The sequence below is a fragment of the Natrix helvetica genome, assembly GCF_964273705.1.
Source record: "Natrix helvetica genome assembly, chromosome: 5".
Taxonomy (NCBI): Eukaryota; Metazoa; Chordata; class Lepidosauria; order Squamata; family Natricidae; genus Natrix; species Natrix helvetica.
In genome coordinates, this window is record NC_138551.1 from 86,265,691 (window position 1) to 86,287,140 (window position 21,450).

The 21,450-nt window shown below is 43.7% G+C and overlaps 1 protein-coding gene across 5 annotated transcripts in view; it reads left to right on the forward strand.

Moving 5' to 3' along the window:
- The window catches only part of PALD1 (phosphatase domain containing paladin 1), a 181,646-nt gene extending 169,431 nt beyond the window's left edge, over positions 1-12,215 (forward strand). For 4 of the 5 annotated variants that reach the window (XM_081954018.1, XM_081954017.1, XM_081954016.1 and 1 more), the window contains one exon: positions 7,343-12,215. In XM_081954018.1, the coding sequence (XP_081810144.1) occupies positions 7,343-7,492 (150 nt within the window). In that variant the 3' untranslated portion in view covers positions 7,493-12,215. Of the gene's footprint in view, positions 1-5,877; positions 5,989-7,342 lie in introns of those variants that run through there. The other variant, XM_081954020.1, reaches the window with a different exon arrangement.
- The last annotated feature ends 9,235 nt before the right edge of the window (positions 12,216-21,450 follow it).

Sequence of the window (21,450 nt, forward strand, 5' to 3'; positions counted from 1 at the left end):
TTGTCTTCCTTTCATTTGATTTATGCAGCCGAGGGGCTCTTGGCTTTGGGGCAAGTTATGAGAACTATTACATAAATGAAGAATAAATTTAACTCAGTTTAACAAGAAAAAAAAAGGTTCATTCCATAAAAAGGAAAACAAGACTCTTGCAGCATTTTAGAATAACCAATTATTATGATCTATGTTTCCATGGGACGGGATGCGGTGGCTCAGTGACTAAGACGCTGAGTTTGTCAATCAGAAAGTTCGGCGGTTCGAATCCCTAGCTCCGCGAAATGGAGTGTTACTTGTCCCAGCTTCTGCGAACCTAGCAGTTTGAAAGCATGTAAAAATGTAAGTAGAAAAATAGGGACCACCTTTGGTGGGAAGGTAACAGCGTTCCGTGCGCCCTCGGCATTTAGTCATGCCAGCCACGTAACCATAAAGATGTCTTCGGACAGCTCAGGCTGTTCGGCTTTGTAATGGAGATGAGCACTGCCCTCTAGAGTCGGGAACAACTAGCACATATGTGTGAGAGGAACCTTTATATTTACCTTTATGTTTCTATGGAATATAATCTATACATAGCAATAGCATTTATATACCACTTCACAGTGCTTTACAGTCCTCTCTATAAGTGGTTTACAGAGTCAGCCTATTGGCCTGAACAATCTGGGTCCTCATTTTACCCACCGCGGAAGGATGGAAGGCTGAGTCAGCCTTGAGCCTGGTGAGATTTGAACTGCCAAATTGCAGTTAGCCAGCAGTCAGCAGACGTAGCCTGCAGTATTGCACTCTAACCACTGTGCCACCACGGCTCATAGGCCTCTGGTTAGGAATTATAACAGTGAGGTTATAGGGAAATGGAATTGCAAGAAATTCAGTGATGAGCACCTTATTAGACATAACAATTTATTGATAAACTGAGCATTTAAAGTGAGTGCATCTGAGTTCTTGATTTTCTCACTGATAGGCCCCAGGTATGTATGAGTTAGGACTAATATTTTAGCACCATGTTTCTGAGTGCAAGTTGTCCTCAGGGTTGTGTCCTAAATCCACTATTGTTCACCCATGTCTGTAGTGTTTAAATATTTACGGACCCCTCGCATCCTGGACATAAATTGTTTCAACTCCTACCCTCAAAACAACGCTATAGAGCACTGCGCATCAAGACAACTAGACACAAGGACAGTTTTTTCCCAAACGCTATCACTCTGCTAAACAAATAATTCTCTCACCCCTGTCAAACTATTCACTAAGGCTGCATTACTATTACTATTAGTCTTCTCATCATTCTTATCACCCATCTCCTCCCACTTATGACTGCATGACTGTAACTTTTTCCTGATTGCTTATTTGTACCCTATGACCAGGGGTGGGTTCCTGCCAGTGCTAACCTCTTCTATAGAAGAGGTTCCACAAATCTACTGTGCCATTTAGAACCAGTTCCAGCTCCCTCCCCCACCCATTCACACCACACTTGCCCCGCCCGCCGCTCACTGATTGGCTGGCTCACCAATCGCCCCACCTGCCTCTAAGAGTCCTATCTAAACCTTAAAGTCTTAAAGCTGTCAAGTTTGAACATCCCTGGGTTTTTTTTCTAAAGGGTTAGGGGTGCAAGGGTCTTGTGACTAGAAAAGCTTGAAGACTTGCACACTTCAATGCCAGAGTTCCTGAGCCAACATGAATGGAGGAGGAATTCTGGGAGTTGAAGTCCACAAGTCTTAAAGCTGTCAAATTTGAACACCCCTGGGGTTTTTTTCTAAAGGGTTAGGGGTGCAAGGGTCTTGTAACTTGACAGCTTTTAGACTTGCGTGCTTCAAATGCCAGAGTTTCTGAGCCAACATTTTGGTTGCTAAGCAAGAGCGTTGTTAAGTGACTTTCACCACATTTTACAAGTTGGCCACGCCCACCCAGTCACATGACTGCCAAGCCACTCCCACTCGGTCACATGGCTGGCAAGCCACTCCCACTCGGTCACATGGCCAGTCCCACAAAGCAGAAAAGCACAGGCCACACCTACAGAACAGGTTCTAAAAAAATTTGAAACCCACCACTGCCTATGACTATCATTAAGTGTTGTACTTTATGATTCTTGATGAATGTATCTTGTCTTTTTATGTACACTGAGAGCATAGGCACCAAAGACAAATTCCTTGTGTGCGCAATCACACTTGGTCAATAAAGAATTCTATTCTATTCCATTCCATTCCATTCTAGTGAAAGTTTGCTATCAGACATATTGTATGCGGATGATACAATTGTGTATACATAATGCAAACAGAAGTATGCAGATGATACGATGATCCTTATTCAGGATGATAATAAGGGCGATTAACTAGGAAGAAGTAGAGGGCTTGATGAACCAGTGTAATAAAAATACCCTGGTTTTAAATGTAGGAAAAACAAAAGACATCATGATTCAACTGTGGAGGTGGTTAATAGTATCCAGTTTCTGGGTGTGCAGTTGATGAGTAGATTAGCTTGGTCGTTCAACAGTGAGACACTGGTGAACCAGGCACCGCTATGCCTGAGTTTTCTGCATCATATGAGAAGAGCAGATCTTCCTTTACCTGTCCTTACCACTTTCTATAGTGGGATGATTGAAAGCATCCTGTCATATTGTAGTACTGTGTGGTTTGAACGTATTACTGTTTTGGACAGGAAGATTCAGGGGGTGGGCTGCTGGGAGTTGGTAGGGGTTCAGGAGAACCTCTAGCTAAGATTCTGTGCTGTTCGGAGAACCCCCAAATCCCACACCTGGCTAGCCTCTCCCACCCCGTCCCTCCCAGGAGTCTCCACATGGCCCATTTTGGATGCAGGTACCTGCAGGGTGCACACGGAAGCTCGAGGAGGGCGGAAAATGGGAAGTTTGGGAAGGCTGGAAACGGGCCCGTTTTCAGCCTCCAGAGGGTCTCTGGAGCTTGGGGAGGCTCGATGAAAACACCCTCCCCCCCGCCCTGGTGAAGGAGGCTGACTAGGCCACACCCACCATGGCCACACCCACCCAGCAACCAGGCAGAGAAACCCCTTGCTAAAATTTTTGAAGCCCACCCTTGGAAAGATTCTTTGTTCCTTGGTCTTCTGGAAAGAAGTGAAGATAGGAGATCTTCTGAGGAACTTTAGTTAGTTGAGAACATGCAATAAAATGTTTATATTGCGGCAATGGGATTGGTAGTTTGGATTTTTATATTCTATAGCCGCGATAGCGAACCTATGGCCCGCATGCCACAGGCATTGCTCTATGTCAGCTCCAGCATGCATGTGTGCGCTGGCCAGCTGATTTTTGGCCTTCCGGAGGGTGGGGGGGAGGCCGTTTTTTGCCCAATGGGCCTACCGGAAGTCCAAAGGCTTCAGTGAGGCCTGCGCGCATGCATGAGGAAGGGGAGCATGAGGGGGTTGTGTGCATGAGCAGGGGGGAGGACATTGCATTATGGGTGTGGGCACTCACATGCACACCCTTTTGACACCCAAGAAGAAAATCACTGTTCGCCATCACTGTTCTATAGTGTCTTCTACCATAGATGTGAAGATTTGACATTGTTGTATATATCATTAGGCTCCTGTAGGCTCCTGAGAGACATCTTTTCAATAATAATGATGTCAGCAAGGCCAAGCCAAATTCTGATCAACAAATTGCACATTCATGATTGGAATCCACTCAAAGATGCATAGATAGATATATACACTTCTAGGCAGCTAAAGCAGTTTAAATAGTCTTTTTTTTAAGGACTGCAGTTCTTTTTTCCTCAATGACATAAATTTTGGGGGGGAGCATTCTCCCCCAAAGCAGACACATGCTTCGCAAAGCAGCTTCAAATATTTGGTGGAGAGGGGCCTATCAATAACAGCTACAGGGGAAATAATGACTGTATTTTGAATTATTTGGTAGGAGAAAAATGTGAACATATTCCTATTTGTCTTCTTCCAGCATATTTAGATGAAAGAATCTCCCAAATTGTTTTTGGATTACTTTCATCCTTACTTGATGTGGGCTGGGGGGAAATAGCCCTGAAACGTTTTCTTACTTTTATAAACCATTGTTGTTACATTTTTTTTCTATTTGTTTTGCCGCCCCATCAATCTTCTTAAAGCTGGACTGCAGGATGCATATACAGAGAGACAAATAATTGGATAACTGCAGTTAAATTGTATACATTTAATTTCATTAATTGTTTTTAAAATGTAGAACTAAATTAAAATTTAGGAATAGAATAGAATAACAGAGTTGGAAGGGACCTTGGAGGTCTTCTACTCCAACCCCCTGCTTAGGCAGGAAACCAGTGCTGGGATTCCAATTTTTTTACTACTGGTTCTGTGGGCATGGCATGGCTTGGTGGCCATGGCTTGGTGGCCGTGGCAAGGGAAAGATACTGTAAAATCACCAGTTCCTGCAACCGTTCTTCATATGTTTAGCCTCCAGTCCCCTAATCATCTTTGTTGCTCTTCTCTGCACTTTTTCTAGAGTCTCCACATCTTTTTTACATTGTGGTGACCAGAACTGAATGCAGTATTCCAAGTGGGGCCTTGCCAAGGCATTATAAAGTGGTATTAACACTTCATGTAATCTTGATTCTATCCCTCTGTTTATGCAGCCTAGAACTGTGTTGGCTTTTTTGGCAGCTGTTGCACACTGCTGGCTCATATTTAAATGGTTGTCCACTAGGACTCCAACATCCCTCTCACAGTTACTACTATTGAGCAAGGTACCACGTGCTGTATACTGTACCTGTGCATTTTGTTTTTCTTGCCTAAATGTAGGACCTTACTTTTTTCACCATTGAATTTCATTTTGTTATAAGCTCCCAGTTTACTGTGATGATGGACGCCCATGGCTTCCCTGTTGACTTTGCTTGTCGAGAAGATCTTCTCTTATGCCTTCCACTCAAAGGGATCATTTGTAGTTTGTTTTGTGGAGGCAAATATGTGACTTGGCATTCATGACAGGCTTTCTTGGCCAGATTCCTTCACTGTAAGCATTATCAGTTGAACTTTTTTGGGGGAAGAACTTCTGTGAGTTCAAGAAAGGGGCATTGCGTTATGGAGCCCTGCCTGGACAAGCAACTTGCTCTTTTCATCTGTGATTTGTTGGATGGGAAATAGTCCTTTGGGCCAGGCAGGGAGTTACTACAGGGATAAGCTTATGTCCCCTGCTCTCCCAACACACGCAACATTGTCAGATTGCATCCACTAAGTGAAAATGCCTGAGAATTCGGCCCATGTGAATCAAAGTGTGTGAATGTCTGGCTGGAAAATGCATAGATTGGAGTATTTCAAATATATCTGAAAGTACCGTACTTTAGAAAACAGTAAAAAGAGTTAAGAAGAGAATTGGAGATACAGGAAGATATCTTTGAAAGGGAGATAGGGGCATGGGCAGAAAGTTTGGAAACTAGGTAGTGGAAGAGGGTAGGAATGGGAGAAATACTTAGATTGAATAGCCAAGACATATATGCAGACAGAGGTAAAGATCTAAGAGAGGAATATGGGAGTCAAGTCAAAACAAAGCAAAGCAATTAAAGTATTAAGGCGGGCAAGAGATGATGGATAGATGATTTTTCTTTCTTGTTGTTGTTCTGATTTGCTTTTCTTTTTCCCTCTCTTTCCTTTCTTTTTTGGGTAGGTGACATGATCAAAAGTTAGGTAGGATAGAAAGAAAACGTCTTAATAAAAGGGTGACATGATTAAAAGTTAGAATAAGAGATAGAAATAAGAGAAAGGGGAAATATTAGTGTATACACTTTTACATAATAAAATAAAAGCAACAGCAAGAGAAAACACGGAACAATTTAATAATGACAGATGATAATTTAATATAAATGTGTATTACTATTAGAAATCTATAAGTTGGTTGAATGTAATAACTATGATGAATTCTACTAGTTTTATTTGTGTTAGAATATATGACACCCGGGTGCCACACTGTTCACACGTTGATACATACATATAAAAGAAAAAAATTGTGGGGGGGGGGGGGAACAGTAAGGAATACTGTAGCACCTTGGGGCTTTCTGAGCTTGGTGGGTTTCTTGCAGATGTTTCATTAGCAAACTAGGTAACATCATCAGTAGATAGATCAATAGATAGAATATTACAAATATTCTCTTCTACCAATAAATAATTCCTTCAAAACGTGTGCTTAATCAGGGAGGGAGGGAGGGAGGTGGGTTTCTCCCGGTTCGGCACGGTTTGGTAATCTGGCCTGGGTTCCAGAACCGGCAGTGACCCAGGCTGGCCACGCCCCCGAACCGGTTCCCCGGTCTCCATTGCTGTTGCTGGCATCTTGTTTATTAGCTTTTAATGGTCTTCGCACATGCGCACAACCATTAACAGCAAACTGTGCATGTGCAAGCAATGTGTGGGCGGTGTTCACATGTGCAAAGCAAGCAGTGCGTGTGCAAAATGTGCACCTGAGCGAACTGGTACCGGTTCATGTAGGAACCCACCCCTGACACACCGGCACACCTGGGTGCATATTTCGATGCTTACTGCATCCCTTTTGTGCATGCTGGTGTAGGTAGTCCTCGACGTACGACCACAATTGAACCCAACATTCCTGTTGCTAAGCCAAGCAAGGCAGCTATTAAGTGAGTTGTGCCCTCATTTTGTGACTTTGGTTAAATGGATCATTGCAGTTGTTATGTCAGATGGTCGCTAAAGAGCCCAGGGCACTGCAACTGTCATAAATACCTGGCAGGTTATATGTGTATGGGTTGCCAATTGCACAGTGGCAGATAGGACAGCTCTACAGAGGGTCAACATCATTGCCCAGAGGATCGTTGGTTGCCCTCTCCCATCTTTGGAAGAGCTTTATAGCTCCCGCTGCCTTAAAGCATTCCTAAAGATTCATCTCATCCTGGGCACCCTTTTTTTAAACTATTACCATTTGGCAGACGGTACAGGACAATAAAAACAAAAACAAATAGGCTGAAAAACAGCGTCTATCCCAGGACAGTAACTATATTTAATTCTATGGTATAGTGCAGTATTAATGCAGTATCGGGTGTTTTCAATTTTAATTATATAGAATGTGAAGAATGTGTGTGTTTTATTTTTATAGTTATAATGTACACTGAAGACGGCATTTAATTTTGTTGCACGATGTGCAATGAAAATAAACTAAACTAAACTAAACTAAGGCATCTGCATTTTGATCACGTGATCATGGGGATGCTGCAATGGTGAAGAATGGTCATTTGAATGGTCAACAAATGAAAGGTGGTAAGCCAAGGACTATCTGTAGTCAAAAAAAATAAATATATTTTGTCTCTGCGTTATTTTTTAAAATCCTCTTAAGATCATCGTTCTCACTGTGTGTTTTTCTCTTCCCTGCCGATCCCTGATTCGTTTTTCTGCTTTCCAGGTGGCGGCCAAGGCAGGTGTCTATGAGATCCTGAACCAGCTGGGTTTTTCTGAATTTGAAACTCTGGACAGGCAGGCCCTCTCCCAGCTTCGCTATCGCTGGCAGGAGCAAAGCCGTAGCCTCCTGCCCTTCCAAGGACACTTCATTTAGAGCCCAGCATTATTCAGGACCTGAAGGACTGCAACACTTCTCCAGAGGCGGCTAAATCACCACCTTTCTCTGTTTTTCCTGAAGCTTATGAAATACGTCCCTTCATGAAGGATCGTGTTTCCCAGAAAAAGAGGTCGAATGGCCTTGAAGACATTTTTAGGGTTTTTTTTTCCCCCAGGTAGAATAAAATAAATTTAAATAAAGCAGATATTCTATACCTTCTCTTGTCCCCAGGGGGCCGCAAAAGACTTTTTTTCTGAGGACTTGGTACCCAAATAGGTAACTTGTATATTATGTTTATGCAGAAGTAGGAAACATTTAAGGGGCAGTTCCATGTGGCTTCAGTATTTCTTGCCTTTGAATCTCGTTGTTTTATTATGATGATGCTGATGTACATTTATGATACTTCAATTGGTAATCACCATTGTTGGACAGTTGTCCTGGGCCAAGAATGGGAGAAGGTCACATACCCTGCCCAATGTGGATCTTTCACTGCATGCCTAAGAAGATAGTGAAATTTCTAGGGCCATGATGGCAAACCAATGGCACGCATGCCAGAGGTGGCATGCAGAGCCCTCCCTGTGGGCACGCGCGCCATCACCCCAGCTCAGCCAACTGACAGTTGGGTTTCCAAGGCACGCATGCGTGCCGGCCAACTGATTGTTGGGTTTGTGGTGCTCTGGCACCTGCATGTGTGCACCTTCCAATTTGGGCACTCTGTGCCTAAGAGGTTTGCCATCACTGTTCTAGGGTGGCTGGCATCACACACACACACACAGACACACACACGGTGCTTATCTGAATATAGCAGATGGTTAATTCACCTGTCCTGCCTTCTTAGTTTGAATTGGGTGAAGAGCCTTGAGACTATCAGATGTTCAACTGCAACTGATCATTTTTAATGTCTATGGAGATTCTCAATCATCCAAACCTCTCTGTGAGGAAGAACCTACACTAAGGTGAGGGACCTACAACCTAGTAGATGTTATTGTCCCTATAACAATCCCAACAGCAAGAATGATGTCCCAAGGGTGCTTTTTCAAAAGGCAGCTGGACTTCCTTGGTTTTTCTTTTCCCTTTGAAAACGTTTCACTTCTCATCTCAAGAAGCTTCGTCACAACTTGCAGAACTGAAGAAGTTTTTTGGGTGAGAAGCCCAAACTTTTTCCAGGGAAAAAAACCAAGGAAATCCAGTTACCAACTTGAAAAAGCACCCTTGAGACACCATGGTTGGCAATGTTGATAGGAAGAACAACATTGTAGGGCCCTCACCTTAGTGTAGGTTCTTTCTCCCAAACAATATTTTTAGGCTCTGTGGCTACACATGGTTTAATGTACAGTACAAATGTATAGGTTGAACCAATTTTAAACAAGCAGCTATGCCAGCTGCAGAATAGTATCAGTGCCTGTATTTCTGGAGTCCCCAGCTCCAAATTTTCACTTTTTGTTTTCAAATGCAGCCTGCCAGCAATAATGAAATGTATTTTTTCTTCTGCAACAGGTCTGTCCAGTCAATAATGTTATGTATTCAGTCACCCGTAGCCAGTTTCACATTCGTTCACATGACTAATCTGTATGTACCAAAGACTAGCGGCTGTGACTTCATTTGATTCAGATGTGGATTTTTTCTCTCCTGCCAAGACCTATACATAGTATATGAGATTTCAAACAGAAATTGTAGAGATTGAATCTGAAGTCATGCAATCTCCCACATGCCCCTGAAGTGTCATTTGTAACTCTACTTATGGGCAGCTCTACAACTTTTTCACAATAATTGTAAGGCTGTGCTTGTGAGTGTTCAAACAGAACAGGGCAAATCCTAGAATGGAAATAGGAATTCAGAGCATGCTTATATGTGAGTATGTTTTCTACACACAGGCTCTTAAGTTGTCTTGCATAGTTGTCTTGCAAGAACTGGGTATATCTAATTTAATGAAAACAAGGACTAGGGGAGACATGATAACAGTATTCCAATATCTCAGGGGTTGCCACAATGAAGAGTGAGTCAAGCTATTCTCCAAAGCACCTGAGGTAGGACAAGAAGCAATGGGTGGAAACTAATCAAGGAGAGAAGCAACCTAGAGCTGTACAGAAATTTCCTGACAGTTAACCAGTGGAACAATTTGCCTCCAGAAGTTATGAATTCTCCAACACTGAAAGTTTTGAAGATAATGTTGGATAACCATTTGTCTTAAGTGGTTTAGGGTTTCCTGCCAAAGGAGGGGGGTTGGACTAGAAGACCTCCAAGGTCCCTTCCAACTCTATTATTCTATTCTATAGCCCAACCAATTCCTAAGTGTAAGAGAAGAGTGCTCTTATCAGGCTGTCTAGAGTAGACCAGTGTATTTCAACATTGGCCATTTGGAAATGTGTTGGCCTTGAACTCCCAGAATTCCCCAGCCAGCAAGTCTGGCTGGGGAATTCTGGGAGTTCAAGGCCAACACATCTTTAACGTTGCAGGGTTGAAGAAAACAGTGATCTAGACAATGTTGCCCAACTTGGACAACTGCATTTTGGAAGTCAAAATCCAAACATGCAGAAGTTACCCAGATCAGTAAACACTGATCTAGACCTTATTTTATGGATTGTCTCAAGAACTTGTTTTCCTTCCTACAAGTTCTGTTAAAAAACAACAACATAAGCTATTTCAGCCCTAAAAAGTAAGTCAGTTGTTCTTGGGAGAAGACTTGTGGTCATTAACAGAGATCCTTTGTGGTTATGAGGTCTAGGAACTGTTCTAAGATCTCACGGTTTACCAGTCTCCTCATGAGAAATTGCAAATATTCCCAGGAATCCTGGTAGCAGCCAGTATTTAAACCACAGCAGTAGCAATAAAAGAAGCCAGCAGGACATCTTATTTGTAGTATTATTAGTGCAGAAATCCTTGTATGACGTTGAGACCAGGATGAAGTATTTATTTTCTCTCCTTCAATGCTAGTAATCCTCAACTTACAACTATTCATTTAGTAACCTTTGTAAGTTACAGTGGCACTGAAAAAAGTGACTTATGACCATTTTTCACACAACCTTTGTAGCATCTCCTTGGTCATGGGATCAACATTCAAATGCTTGGCAACTGGCTTATATTTATGATGATTGTAGCGTCCAGGAGTCATGAGGTCCCCTTTTGCAATCTTCTGACAAACAAACTCAATGGGGAGATTCTTATCAACAACATGATTCACTTAACCATTGCAGCAGGAAAGTGTTGTGGCCCACCAGTAGCCAACAGAACTGGCAGCAGATTCAGACAGTGAGGAGGTTGGGGAGGAACATGGGCCAGTCCTGGAGTCTGGGGAGGCTCTGATGAGGGCTCTCTGTCGGAAGCAGAGAGGGGGCCAGAGCCATATCCCAGTTACCAGCTGCCTTCAGAGTCAGACATCAGTGGGGCAGATAGTGTCCCAGTGTCCACATGTGCAGAGTTGCCAGACGAAGGGAACAGCTAAGGAACAAGGGTTGACTTGGGAATAAAGCCACAGGTGGACAGTAATTGTCCCCTCCCCAGGAAATAAAAGAGCGAAAGGGGAGTGGAGTTTGCAGGAGACAATTAGTTTGTTTAATTGGTTTGTGAGAGGCTCCTTGCCAAGTTTTGCAGATATTGGCCTGTCGGCTCTCCAAGCCAGATAAGGTCTGTGACTGTAAATCCTAGGTCAGAACAGAAAGGTCCTATAGTGAAGCAAACTCGCTTAACAACTGCCTTCCTTAGCAATGGAAAGTTTGGGCTCAATTGTGGCCGTAGGTTGAGGATTACCTGTCCAGTCCTCCATTTATGATAGCATTTTTAAAATCAATGTATTCAACAGCAAGGCAAGTGTAGTATGAAGAAACCACATTTGCTGTTTCTAGGGAAAACATCCTAGATCAAGAGTCACCATTTCAAAAACTTCTCGCGAATTGTCAGAATAAATATTTTAACGTGGAATTAAATTGAGATCTTCTATTATACTGCAATAAAAGGTTCCTTTTAAGTGGCACAGCCACAAGAAGGTTGATGACCCCAGCATTTTTCTTCTTCTCGATGGAGCTAATAATATGTGCTGTAGAACAGGGGGTGCCTACCTGGGCAACTTTAAGACTTGTAGACTTCAACTCCCAGAGTTCCTCAGCCAGCTGGAGCCTGTTCCCAGTGTGCGCATGGGCAGAGTTGCCAGACGAAGGGAACAGCTAAGGAACAAGGGTAGACTTGGGAGTAAGGTCACAGGTGGACGGTGAATGGCCTCTCCCATAGGGAATAAAAGAGAAGCGAAAGGAGAGGGGTATTTGTAGGAGACCTTTAGTTCATTCTTGCATTCTTGCCAAGTATTGTGGCATCTGAAAGAGATCCGCCTGGCCACTCTCCAAGCCTGATAAATGTCGGTAATTGTGAACTATCTGGAAAGACTGTGGGCCGGGACTTTGCTGGAGAGAAATTCACTGTAAATTAAATAAAAGGAGTTTATCAGGATGAGGACTCAGCTTCATGCTGCTGGAGAAGCTTAGGTCAGAACAGCATGCGCCAAAGTGATACCAAATCGTCTCTCTGAGGGCCGTGTTGCCTTTCACAGTCATTCTGTGCAAACATGCCAGAAATACGCTGTTTTAAGAAAAAGAGCTTAATGAACAAGATGCTGGGAAACAAATCCACAAAAGAGGATAGTTTAGCTTGAATTCAAACAAGGCCACATATACGTTTGAGTATAATGGGACAAGAAGGGACAGTATTAATAAAGTATTGAAGCATTCTGGGCTCCTTTGAATGTTTTATTTTGTGGGGAATAAATGAAGAGGTGAGGAGGATGGGTAAGCCTGAGGACTAAAGAGCAATTTATAAACTTACCAAACAATAGTTATTTTGTGAAATGTAAGAGAATACGCCCATCAGTCAACGGGGATCTTTAGAAATCTTGTTTACTATCTGAAGGATGTCTCAATATGGTAATTAATTCAACTTCAATTGCATCAAATTCCACTCCTTTGATCATATCGGTGCACAAACTAGAGGTTCAAATGACATCACCTGCCTCCCCCCCCTATTTTTTCCCCGTTCAGCAGACTGCAAAAACAAAGGATGGTTTAGCAAACATTTTCTTGAACTTTCAAATGCTCCGATAGTGTAATTTGGCATTACAGTGTAACACCTGATCCAATCTTAGATTGAAACAAACTATTACTGTAGTTCTAAGTTAAAGGTAAAGGTTCCCCTCGCACATATGTGCTAGTCGTTCCTGACTCTAGCACAGTGGGTCTCAACCTCCCTAATGCCACGACCCCTTAATACAGTTCCTCATATTGTGGTGACCCCCAACCATAAAATTTATGTTTTCCATATTTTTTCGAAAACGTGTTTTCCGATGGTCTTAGGCGACCCCTGTGAAAGGGTCATCTGACCCCCAAAGGGGTCCCGACCCCAGGTTGAGAACCGCTGCTCTAGCGGGTGGTGCTCATCTCTGTTTCAAAGCCGAAGAGCCAGTGCTGTCCGAAGATGTCTCTGGGGTCATGTGGCCGGCATGACTAAATGCCAAAGGTGCATGGAACGCTATTACCTTCCCACCAAAAGTGGTTCCTGTTTTTTTACCTGCATTTTTACATGCTTTTGAACTGCTAGGTTGGCAGAAGCTGGGACAAGTAACAGCTCACTCAATTGCGCGACAGCAGGGATTCTAACCGCCAAACTGCCAATCTTTCTGATCAACAAGCTCAGTGTCTTAGCCACTGAGCCACCGTGTCCCCACTGTAGTTCTACTGAAGAGTAAATTCATATTTTGGTCACCACATTGTAAAAAAGCTGCTGAGACACTGGAAAGACTGTAGAGTGTAGAGAAGAGCAAACAAAGATTAGGAACTGTAGGCTAAAACAGGTCCCCAATTCCAAGTCCATGGATTGGCACCAGGCCATGGCATGCCAGAAATTGGGCCGAGCAAAGAAAGCCCCATCTGCAGGTTATAGGCAGCATGTGAAACACACACCCTCCAGTCCATGGAAAATCCTCTCCACAGAAACAGTCCGTGATGCCCAAAAGTTGGAGACCGCTGGGCTTAGACATATGAAGAATGATACAGGAGTTGAGTCTGTCTATTCTAGTCTAGTGAAAAAGTAGGGGTGACATAATAGCAGCATTCCAATATTTGAGGGGATGCCATAAAGTAAAAGGGGTCAACTTGTTTTCCGAAGCACCAGAAGGCAAAAAGAGAAACAATGGATGGAAACTAATCAAGGAGAGAGGCAATCTAGAACTAGGGGGAAATTTTCCAACAGTGGGAAAAAAATTAATCTACTTGCCTTCAGAAATTGTGATTGCTTCATCACTGGAGGCTTTCAAGAAGAGACTGGACTGCCACTTGTCTGAAATAGTATATAGGATCTCCTTTTTGGACAGAGGATTGGATTAGAAGATCTCCAAGGTCCTTTCCATCTCTGTTATTCTGTTATTTGATTTACAATATTTTTTTAAAAAAAAACACACAAGTATGTCTACTTAGAAATTATCCATACTGTACTGTTTTCCCTGCATATTCAGCAAGTCTCACCTGTGCTGGAACATAATTGTGAGATTAAAAGAAAAAAACAATCTGAAAAGGCCAGTTTAATTTTCTATATTATTGTAGTGGGAAATGATTAGGCTTAACCAGGCATCATGCTCTGGTTATGGTCTAAAGCAATGGTTCTCAACCTTCCCAATGCCGCGATCCTTTAATACAGTTCCACATTTTGTGGTGACCCCCAACCATAAAATTGGTGTCTCGGTTCCTAAGACCATCGAAAATATGTGTTTCCCGATGGTCTTAGGCGACCCCTGTGAAAGGTCATTCGACCCCCAAAGGGGTCCCAACCCACAGGTTGAGAACCACTGGTCTAAAGCATTCTCTTTCACTACCAAATATACTTTGATTCACATTGTGGTAAAGACTTGTGTCCTCTCAATTCCTGATGTTTAGTTCTCATATTTCGGAGCCTAGCTAGCTTTCTCCAACTTTGCTCTAAACTATTGAGTCCAAAGCATATCCTTGGAGGTTGGCAAGAATCCTGCAGTGAATAAAACAGTTTTCATTATTCTTACAACTTCAAACTGGTATTTCAGAGTTATAAAGATCACTTTGAAAAATACATGGTACAGCATGTTTCAGGAAAAACACGGGATGCTAAGTAATCTTATGACAGAGCATTTCAGTATTTTGGGCAAAGCATTTATCCCTTCTCACAAATCAGGATTTTCCCATGAATTTAACCAGAAAACGCAGATATGCCATACTGAGAAAGTAACTGACACTTCTGAACATAATCAAGCGCTCTGAATCCAATGGTGATCTCCATTTTTCTCTCCGAATTCATGGATAGCTAACCCAAACCCTAAGGGAATTTTCCCCAATGGGATTTTCCCATGTATTTTGCAAGGAAACCTACATAAGGCCAGCTCAAAAGGCGTGACCCCTCCTACCCATACCAAAAGGCACCAAATACAATGTCGATGTCTGTTTTGCTCTGTGAATTCATGGATAGCTAACCCAAACCCTAAGGGGAATTTTCCCCAATGGGATTTTCCCATGTATTTTGCCAGGAAACGTACATAAGGCCGGCTCAAAAGGCGTGACTCCTCCTAACCATACCAACAGGCTCGGAATCCAATGACGATGTCCGTTTTGCTCTGTGAATTCATGGATAGCTAACCCTAACCCTAAGTGGAATTTTCCCCAATGGGATTTTCCCATGTATTTTGTCAGGAAATGTACATAACGCCGGCTCAAAAGGCGTAACCCCTCCTAACCATACCAAAAGGCACCGAATCCAATGGCAATATCCGTTTTGCTCTGTGAATTCATGGATAGCTAATCCTAACCCTAAGTGGAATTTTTCCACTTGGGATTTTCCCATGTATTTTGCCAGGAAATGCACATAAGGCCAGCTCAAAAGGCGGGACCCCTCCTAACCACACCGACAGGCTCCGAATCCAATGGCAATATCCGTTTTGCTCTGTGAATTCATGGATAGCTAACCCTAACCCTAAGTGGAATTTTTCCGATTGGGATTTTCCCATGTATTTTGCCAGAAAACGTACATAAGGCCGGCTCAAAAGGCGTGACTCCTCCTAACCATACCAACAGGCTCCGAATCCAATGACGATGTCCGTTTTGCTCTATGAATTCATGGATAGCTAACCCTAACCCTAAGTGGAATTTTCCCCAATGGGATTTTCCCATGTATTTTGCCAGGAAATGTACATAAGGCCAGCTCAAAAGGCGTGACCCCTCCTAACCATACCGATAGGCTCCGAATCTAATGACGATGTCCGTTTTGCTCTGTGAATTCATGGATAGCTAACCCTAACCCTAAGTGAAATTTTCCCCAATGGGATTTTCCCATGTATTTTGCCAGGAAATGTACATAAGGCCAGCTCAAAAGGCGTGACCCCTCCTAACCATACCAACAGGCTCGGAACCTAATGACGATGTCCGTTTTGCTCTGTGAATTCATGGATAGCTAACCCTAACCCTAAGTGGAATTTTTCCGATTGGGATTTTCCCATGTATTTTGCCAGGAAACGTACATAAGGCCGGCTCAAAAGGCGTGACTCCTCCTAACCATACCAACAGGCTCCGAATCCAATGACGATGTCCGTTTTGCTCTGTGAATTCATGGATAGCTAACCCTAACCCTAAGTGGAATTTTCCCCAATGGGATTTTCCCATGTATTTTGCCAGGAAATGTACATAAGGCCAGCTCAAAAGGCGTGACCCCTCCTAACCATACCGATAGGCTCCGAATCTAATGACGATGTCCGTTTTGCTCTGTGAATTCATGGATAGCTAACCCTAACCCTAAGTGAAATTTTCCCCAATGGGATTTTCCCATGTATTTTGCCAGGAAACGTACATAAGGCCAGCTCAAAAGGCGTGACCCCTCCTAACCATACCAACAGGCTCGGAACCTAATGACGATGTCCGTTTTCCTCTGTGAATTCATGGATAGCTAATCCTAACCCTAAGTGGAATTTTTCCGATTGGGATTTTCCCATGTATTTTGCCAGGAAATGTACATAAGGCTGCCTCAAAAGGTGTGACCCCTCCTAACCATACCAACAGGCTCCGAATCCAATGGCAATATCTGTTTTGCTCTGCGAATTCATGGATAGCTAACCCTAACCCTAAGTGGAATTTTCCCCAATGGGATTTTCCCATGTATTTTGCCAGGAAACGTACATAAGGCCGGCTCAAAAGGCGTGCCCCCTCCTAACCATACCAACAGGCTCCGAATCCAATGGCAATATCCGTTTTGCTCTATGAATTCATGGATAGCTAACCCAAACCCTAAGGGGAATTTTCCCCAATGGGATTTTCCCATGTATTTTGCCAGGAAACCTACATAAGGCCAGCTCAAAAGGCGTGACTCCTCCTAACCATACCAACGAGCTCCGAATCCAATGACGATGTCCGTTTTGCTCTGCGAATTCATGGATAGCTAACCCTAACCCTAAGTGGAATTTTTCCGATTGGGATCTTCCCATGTATTTTGCCAGGAAATGTACATAAGGCCGGCTCAAAAGGCGTGCCCCCTCCTAACCATACCAACAGGCTCGGAATCCCATGACGATGTCCGTTTTGCTCTGTGAATTCATGGATAGCTAACCCTAACACTAAGTGGAATTTTTCCCAATGGGATTTTCCCATGTATTTTGCCAGGAAATGTACATAAGGCCGGCTCAAAAGGCGTGACCCCTCCTAACCATACCGACAGGCTCCGAATCCAATGGCAATATCCGTTTTGCTCTGCGAATTCATGGATAGCTAATCCTAACCCTAAGTGGAATTTTTCCGATTGGGATTTTTCCATGTATTTTGCCAGGAAATGTACATAAGGCTGCCTCAAAAGGTGTGACCCCTCCTAACCATACCGACAGGCTCCGAATCCAATGGCAATATCTGTTTTGCTCTGTGAATTCATGGATAGCTAACCCTAACCCTAAGTGGAATTTTCCCCAATGGGATTTTCCCATGTATTTTGCCAGGAAACGTACGTAGGCCGGCTCAAAAGGCGTGCCCCCTCCTAACCATACCAACAGGCTCCGAATCCAATGACGATGTCCGTTTTGCTCTGTGAATTCATGGATAGCTAACCCAAACCCTAAGGGAATTTTCCCCAATGGGATTTTCCCATGTATTTTGCAAGGAAACCTACATAAGGCCAGCTCAAAAGGCGTGACCCCTCCTACACATACCAAAAGGCACCGAATACAATGTCGATGTCTGTTTTGCTCTGTGAATTCATGGACAGCTAACCCAAACCCTAAGGGGAATTTTCCCCAATGGGATTTTCCCATGTATTTTGCCAGGAAACGTACATAAGGCCGGCTCAAAAGGCGTGACTCCTCCTAACCATACCAACGAGCTCCGAATCCAATGACGATGTCCGTTTTGCTCTGCGAATTCATGGATAGCTAACCCTAACCCTAAGTGGAATTTTTCCGATTGGGATCTTCCCATGTATTTTGCCAGGAAACGTACATAAGGCCAGCTCAAAAGGAGTGACCCCTCCTAACCATACCAACGAGCTCCGAATCCAATGACGATGTCCGTTTTGCTCTGCGAATTCATGGATAGCTAATCCTAACACTAAGTGGAATTTTTCCCAATAGGATTTTCCCATGTATTTTGCCAGGAAATGTACATAAGGCCGGCTCAAAGGGCGTGACCCCTCCTAACCATACCAACAGGCACCGAATCCAATGGCAATATCCGTTTTGCTCTGCGAATTCATGGATAGCTAACCCTAACCCTAAGTGGAATATTTCCCAATGGGATTTTCCCATGTATTTTGCCAGGAAATGTACATAAGGCCGGCTCAAAAGGCGTGACCCCTCCTAACTATTCCCACAGGCTCCGAATCCAATGACGATGTCCGTTTTGCTCTGCGAATTCATGGATAGCTAACCCTAACCCTAAGTGGAATATTTCCGATTGGGATTTTCCCATGTATTTTGCCAGGAAACGTACATAAGGCCGGCTCAAAAGGCGTGACTCCTCCTAACAATACCAACGGGTTCCGAATCCAATGACGATGTCCGTTTTGCTCTGCAAATTCATGGATAGCTAACCCTAACCCTAAGTGAAATTTTCCCCAATCGGATTTTCCCATGTATTTTGCCAGGAAAGGTACATAAGGCTGGCTCAAAAGGGGTGACCGCTCCTAACCATACCGACATGCTCCGAATCCAATTGCAATATCCGTTTTGCTCTATGAATTCATGGATAGCTAATCCTAAACCTAAATGGAATTTTCCCCAATGGGATTTTCCCATGTATTTTGCCAGGAAACGTACATAAGGCCGGCTCAAATGGCGTGCCCCCTCCTAACCATACCAACAGGCTCCGAATCCAATGACGATGTCCGTTTTGCTCTGTGAATTCATGGATAGCTAACCCAAACCCTAAGGGGAATTTTCCCCAATGGGATTTTCCCATGTATTTTGCAAGGAAACCTACATAAGGCCGGCTCAAAAGGCGTGACCCCTCCTACCCATACCAAAAGGCACCGAATACAATGTCGATGTCTGTTTTGCTCTATGAATTCATGGATAGCTAACCCAAACCCTAAGGGGAATTTTCCCCAATGGGATTTTCCCATGTATTTTGCCAGGAAACGTACATAAGGCCGGCTCAAAAGGCGTGACTCCTCCTAACCATACCAACGAGCTCTGAATCCAATGAGGATGTCCGTTTTGCTCTGCGAATTCATGGATAGCTAACCCTAACCATAAGTGGAATTTTCCGCAATCGGATTTTCCCATGTATTTTGCCAGGAAACGTACATAAGGCCAGCTCAAAAGGAGTGACCCCTCCTAACCATACCAATGGGCTCCGAATCCAATGACGATGTCCTTTTTGCTCTGTAAATTCATGGATAGCTAACCCTAACCATAAGTGGAATTTTCCCCAATGGGATTTTCCCATGTATTTTGCCAGGAAATGTACATAAGGCCGGCTCAAAGGACGTGACCCCTCCTAACCATACCGACAGGCTCCGAATCCAATGGCAATATCCGTTTTGCTCTGTGAATTCATGGATAGCTAATCCTAACCCTAAATGGAATTTTTCCGATTGGGAGTTTCCCATGTATTTTGCCAGGAAATGTACATAAGGCCAGCTCAAAAGGCGTGACCCCTCCTAACCATACCGACAGACTCCGAATACAATGTCGATGTCTGTTTTGCTCTGTGAATTCATGGATAGCTAACCCAAACCCAAAGGGGAATTTTCCCCAATGGGATTTTCCCATGTATTTTGCCAGGAAACGTACATAAGGCCGGCTCAAAAGGCGTGACTCCTCCTAACCATACCAACGAGCTCCGAATCCAATGAGGATGTCCGTTTTGCTCTGCGAATTCATGGATAGCTAACCCTAACCCTAAGTGGAATTTTCCCCAATGGGATTTTCCCATGTATTTTGCCAGGAAACGTACATAAGGCCGGCTCAAAAGGCGTGACTCCTCCTAACCATACCAACGAGCTCCGAATCCAATGACGATGTCCGTTTTGCTCTGCGAATTCATGGATAGCTAACCCTAACCCTAAGTGGAATTTTTCCGATTGGGATCTTCCCATGTATTTTGCCAGGAAATGTACATAAGGCCGGCGCAAAAGGCGTGCCCCCTCCTAACCATACCAACAGGCTCGGAATCCAATGACGATGTCCGTTTTGCTCTGTGAATTCATGGATAGCTAACCCTAACCCTAAGTGGAATTTTCCCCAATGGGATTTTCCCATGTATTTTGTCAGGAAATGTACATAACGCCGGCTCAAAAGGCGTGACCCCTCCTAACCATACCAACAGGCACCGAATCCAATGGCAATATCCGTTTTGCTCTGCGAATTCCTGGATAGCTAACCCTAACCCTATGTGGAATATTTCCCAATGGGATTTTCCCATGTATTTTGCCAGGAAATGTACATAAGGCCGGCTCAAAAGGCGTGACCCCTCCTAACCATTCCCACAGGCTCCGAATCCAATGACGATGTCCGTTTTGCTCTGTGAATTCATGGATAGCTAACCCTAACCCTAAGTGAAATTTTCCCCAATGGGATTTTCCCATGTATTTTGCCAGGAAATGTACATAAGGCCAGCTCAAAAGGCGTGACCCCTCCTAACCATACCAACAGGCTCGGAACCTAATGACGATGTCCGTTTTGCTCTGTGAATTCATGGATAGCTAATCCTAACCCTAAGTGGAATTTTTCCGATTGGGATTTTCCCATGTATTTTGCCAGGAAATGTACATAAGGCTGCCTCAAAAGGTGTGACCCCTCCTAACCATACCGACAGGCTCCGAATCCAATGGCAATATCTGTTTTGCTCTGTGAATTCATGGATAGCTAACCCTAACCCTAAGTGGAATTTTCCCCAATGGGATTTTCCCATGTATTTTGCCAGGAAACGTACATAAGGCCGGCTCAAAAGGCGTGCCCCCTCCTAACCATACCAACAGGCTCCGAATCCAATTTCAATATCCGTTTTGCTCTATGAATTCATGGATAGCTAACCCAAACCCTAAGGGGAATTTTCCCCAATGGGATTTTCCCATGTATTTTGCCAGGAAACCTACATAAGGCCAGCTCAAAAGGCGTGACTCCTCATAACCATACCAACGAGCTCCGAATCCAATGACGATCTCCGTTTTGCTCTGCGAATTCATGGATAGCTAACCCTAACCCTAAGTGGAATTTTTCCGATTGGGATCTTCCCATGTATTTTGCCAGGAAATGTACATAAGGCCGGCTCAAAAGGCGTGCCCCCTCCTAACCATACCAACAGGCTCGGAATCCCATGACGATGTCCGTTTTGCTCTGTGAATTCATGGATAGCTAACCCTAACACTAAGTGGAATTTTTCCCAATGGGATTTTCCCATGTATTTTGCCAGGAAACGTACATAAGGCCGGCTCAAAAGGCGTGACCCCTCCTAACCATACCGACAGGCTCCGAATCCAAT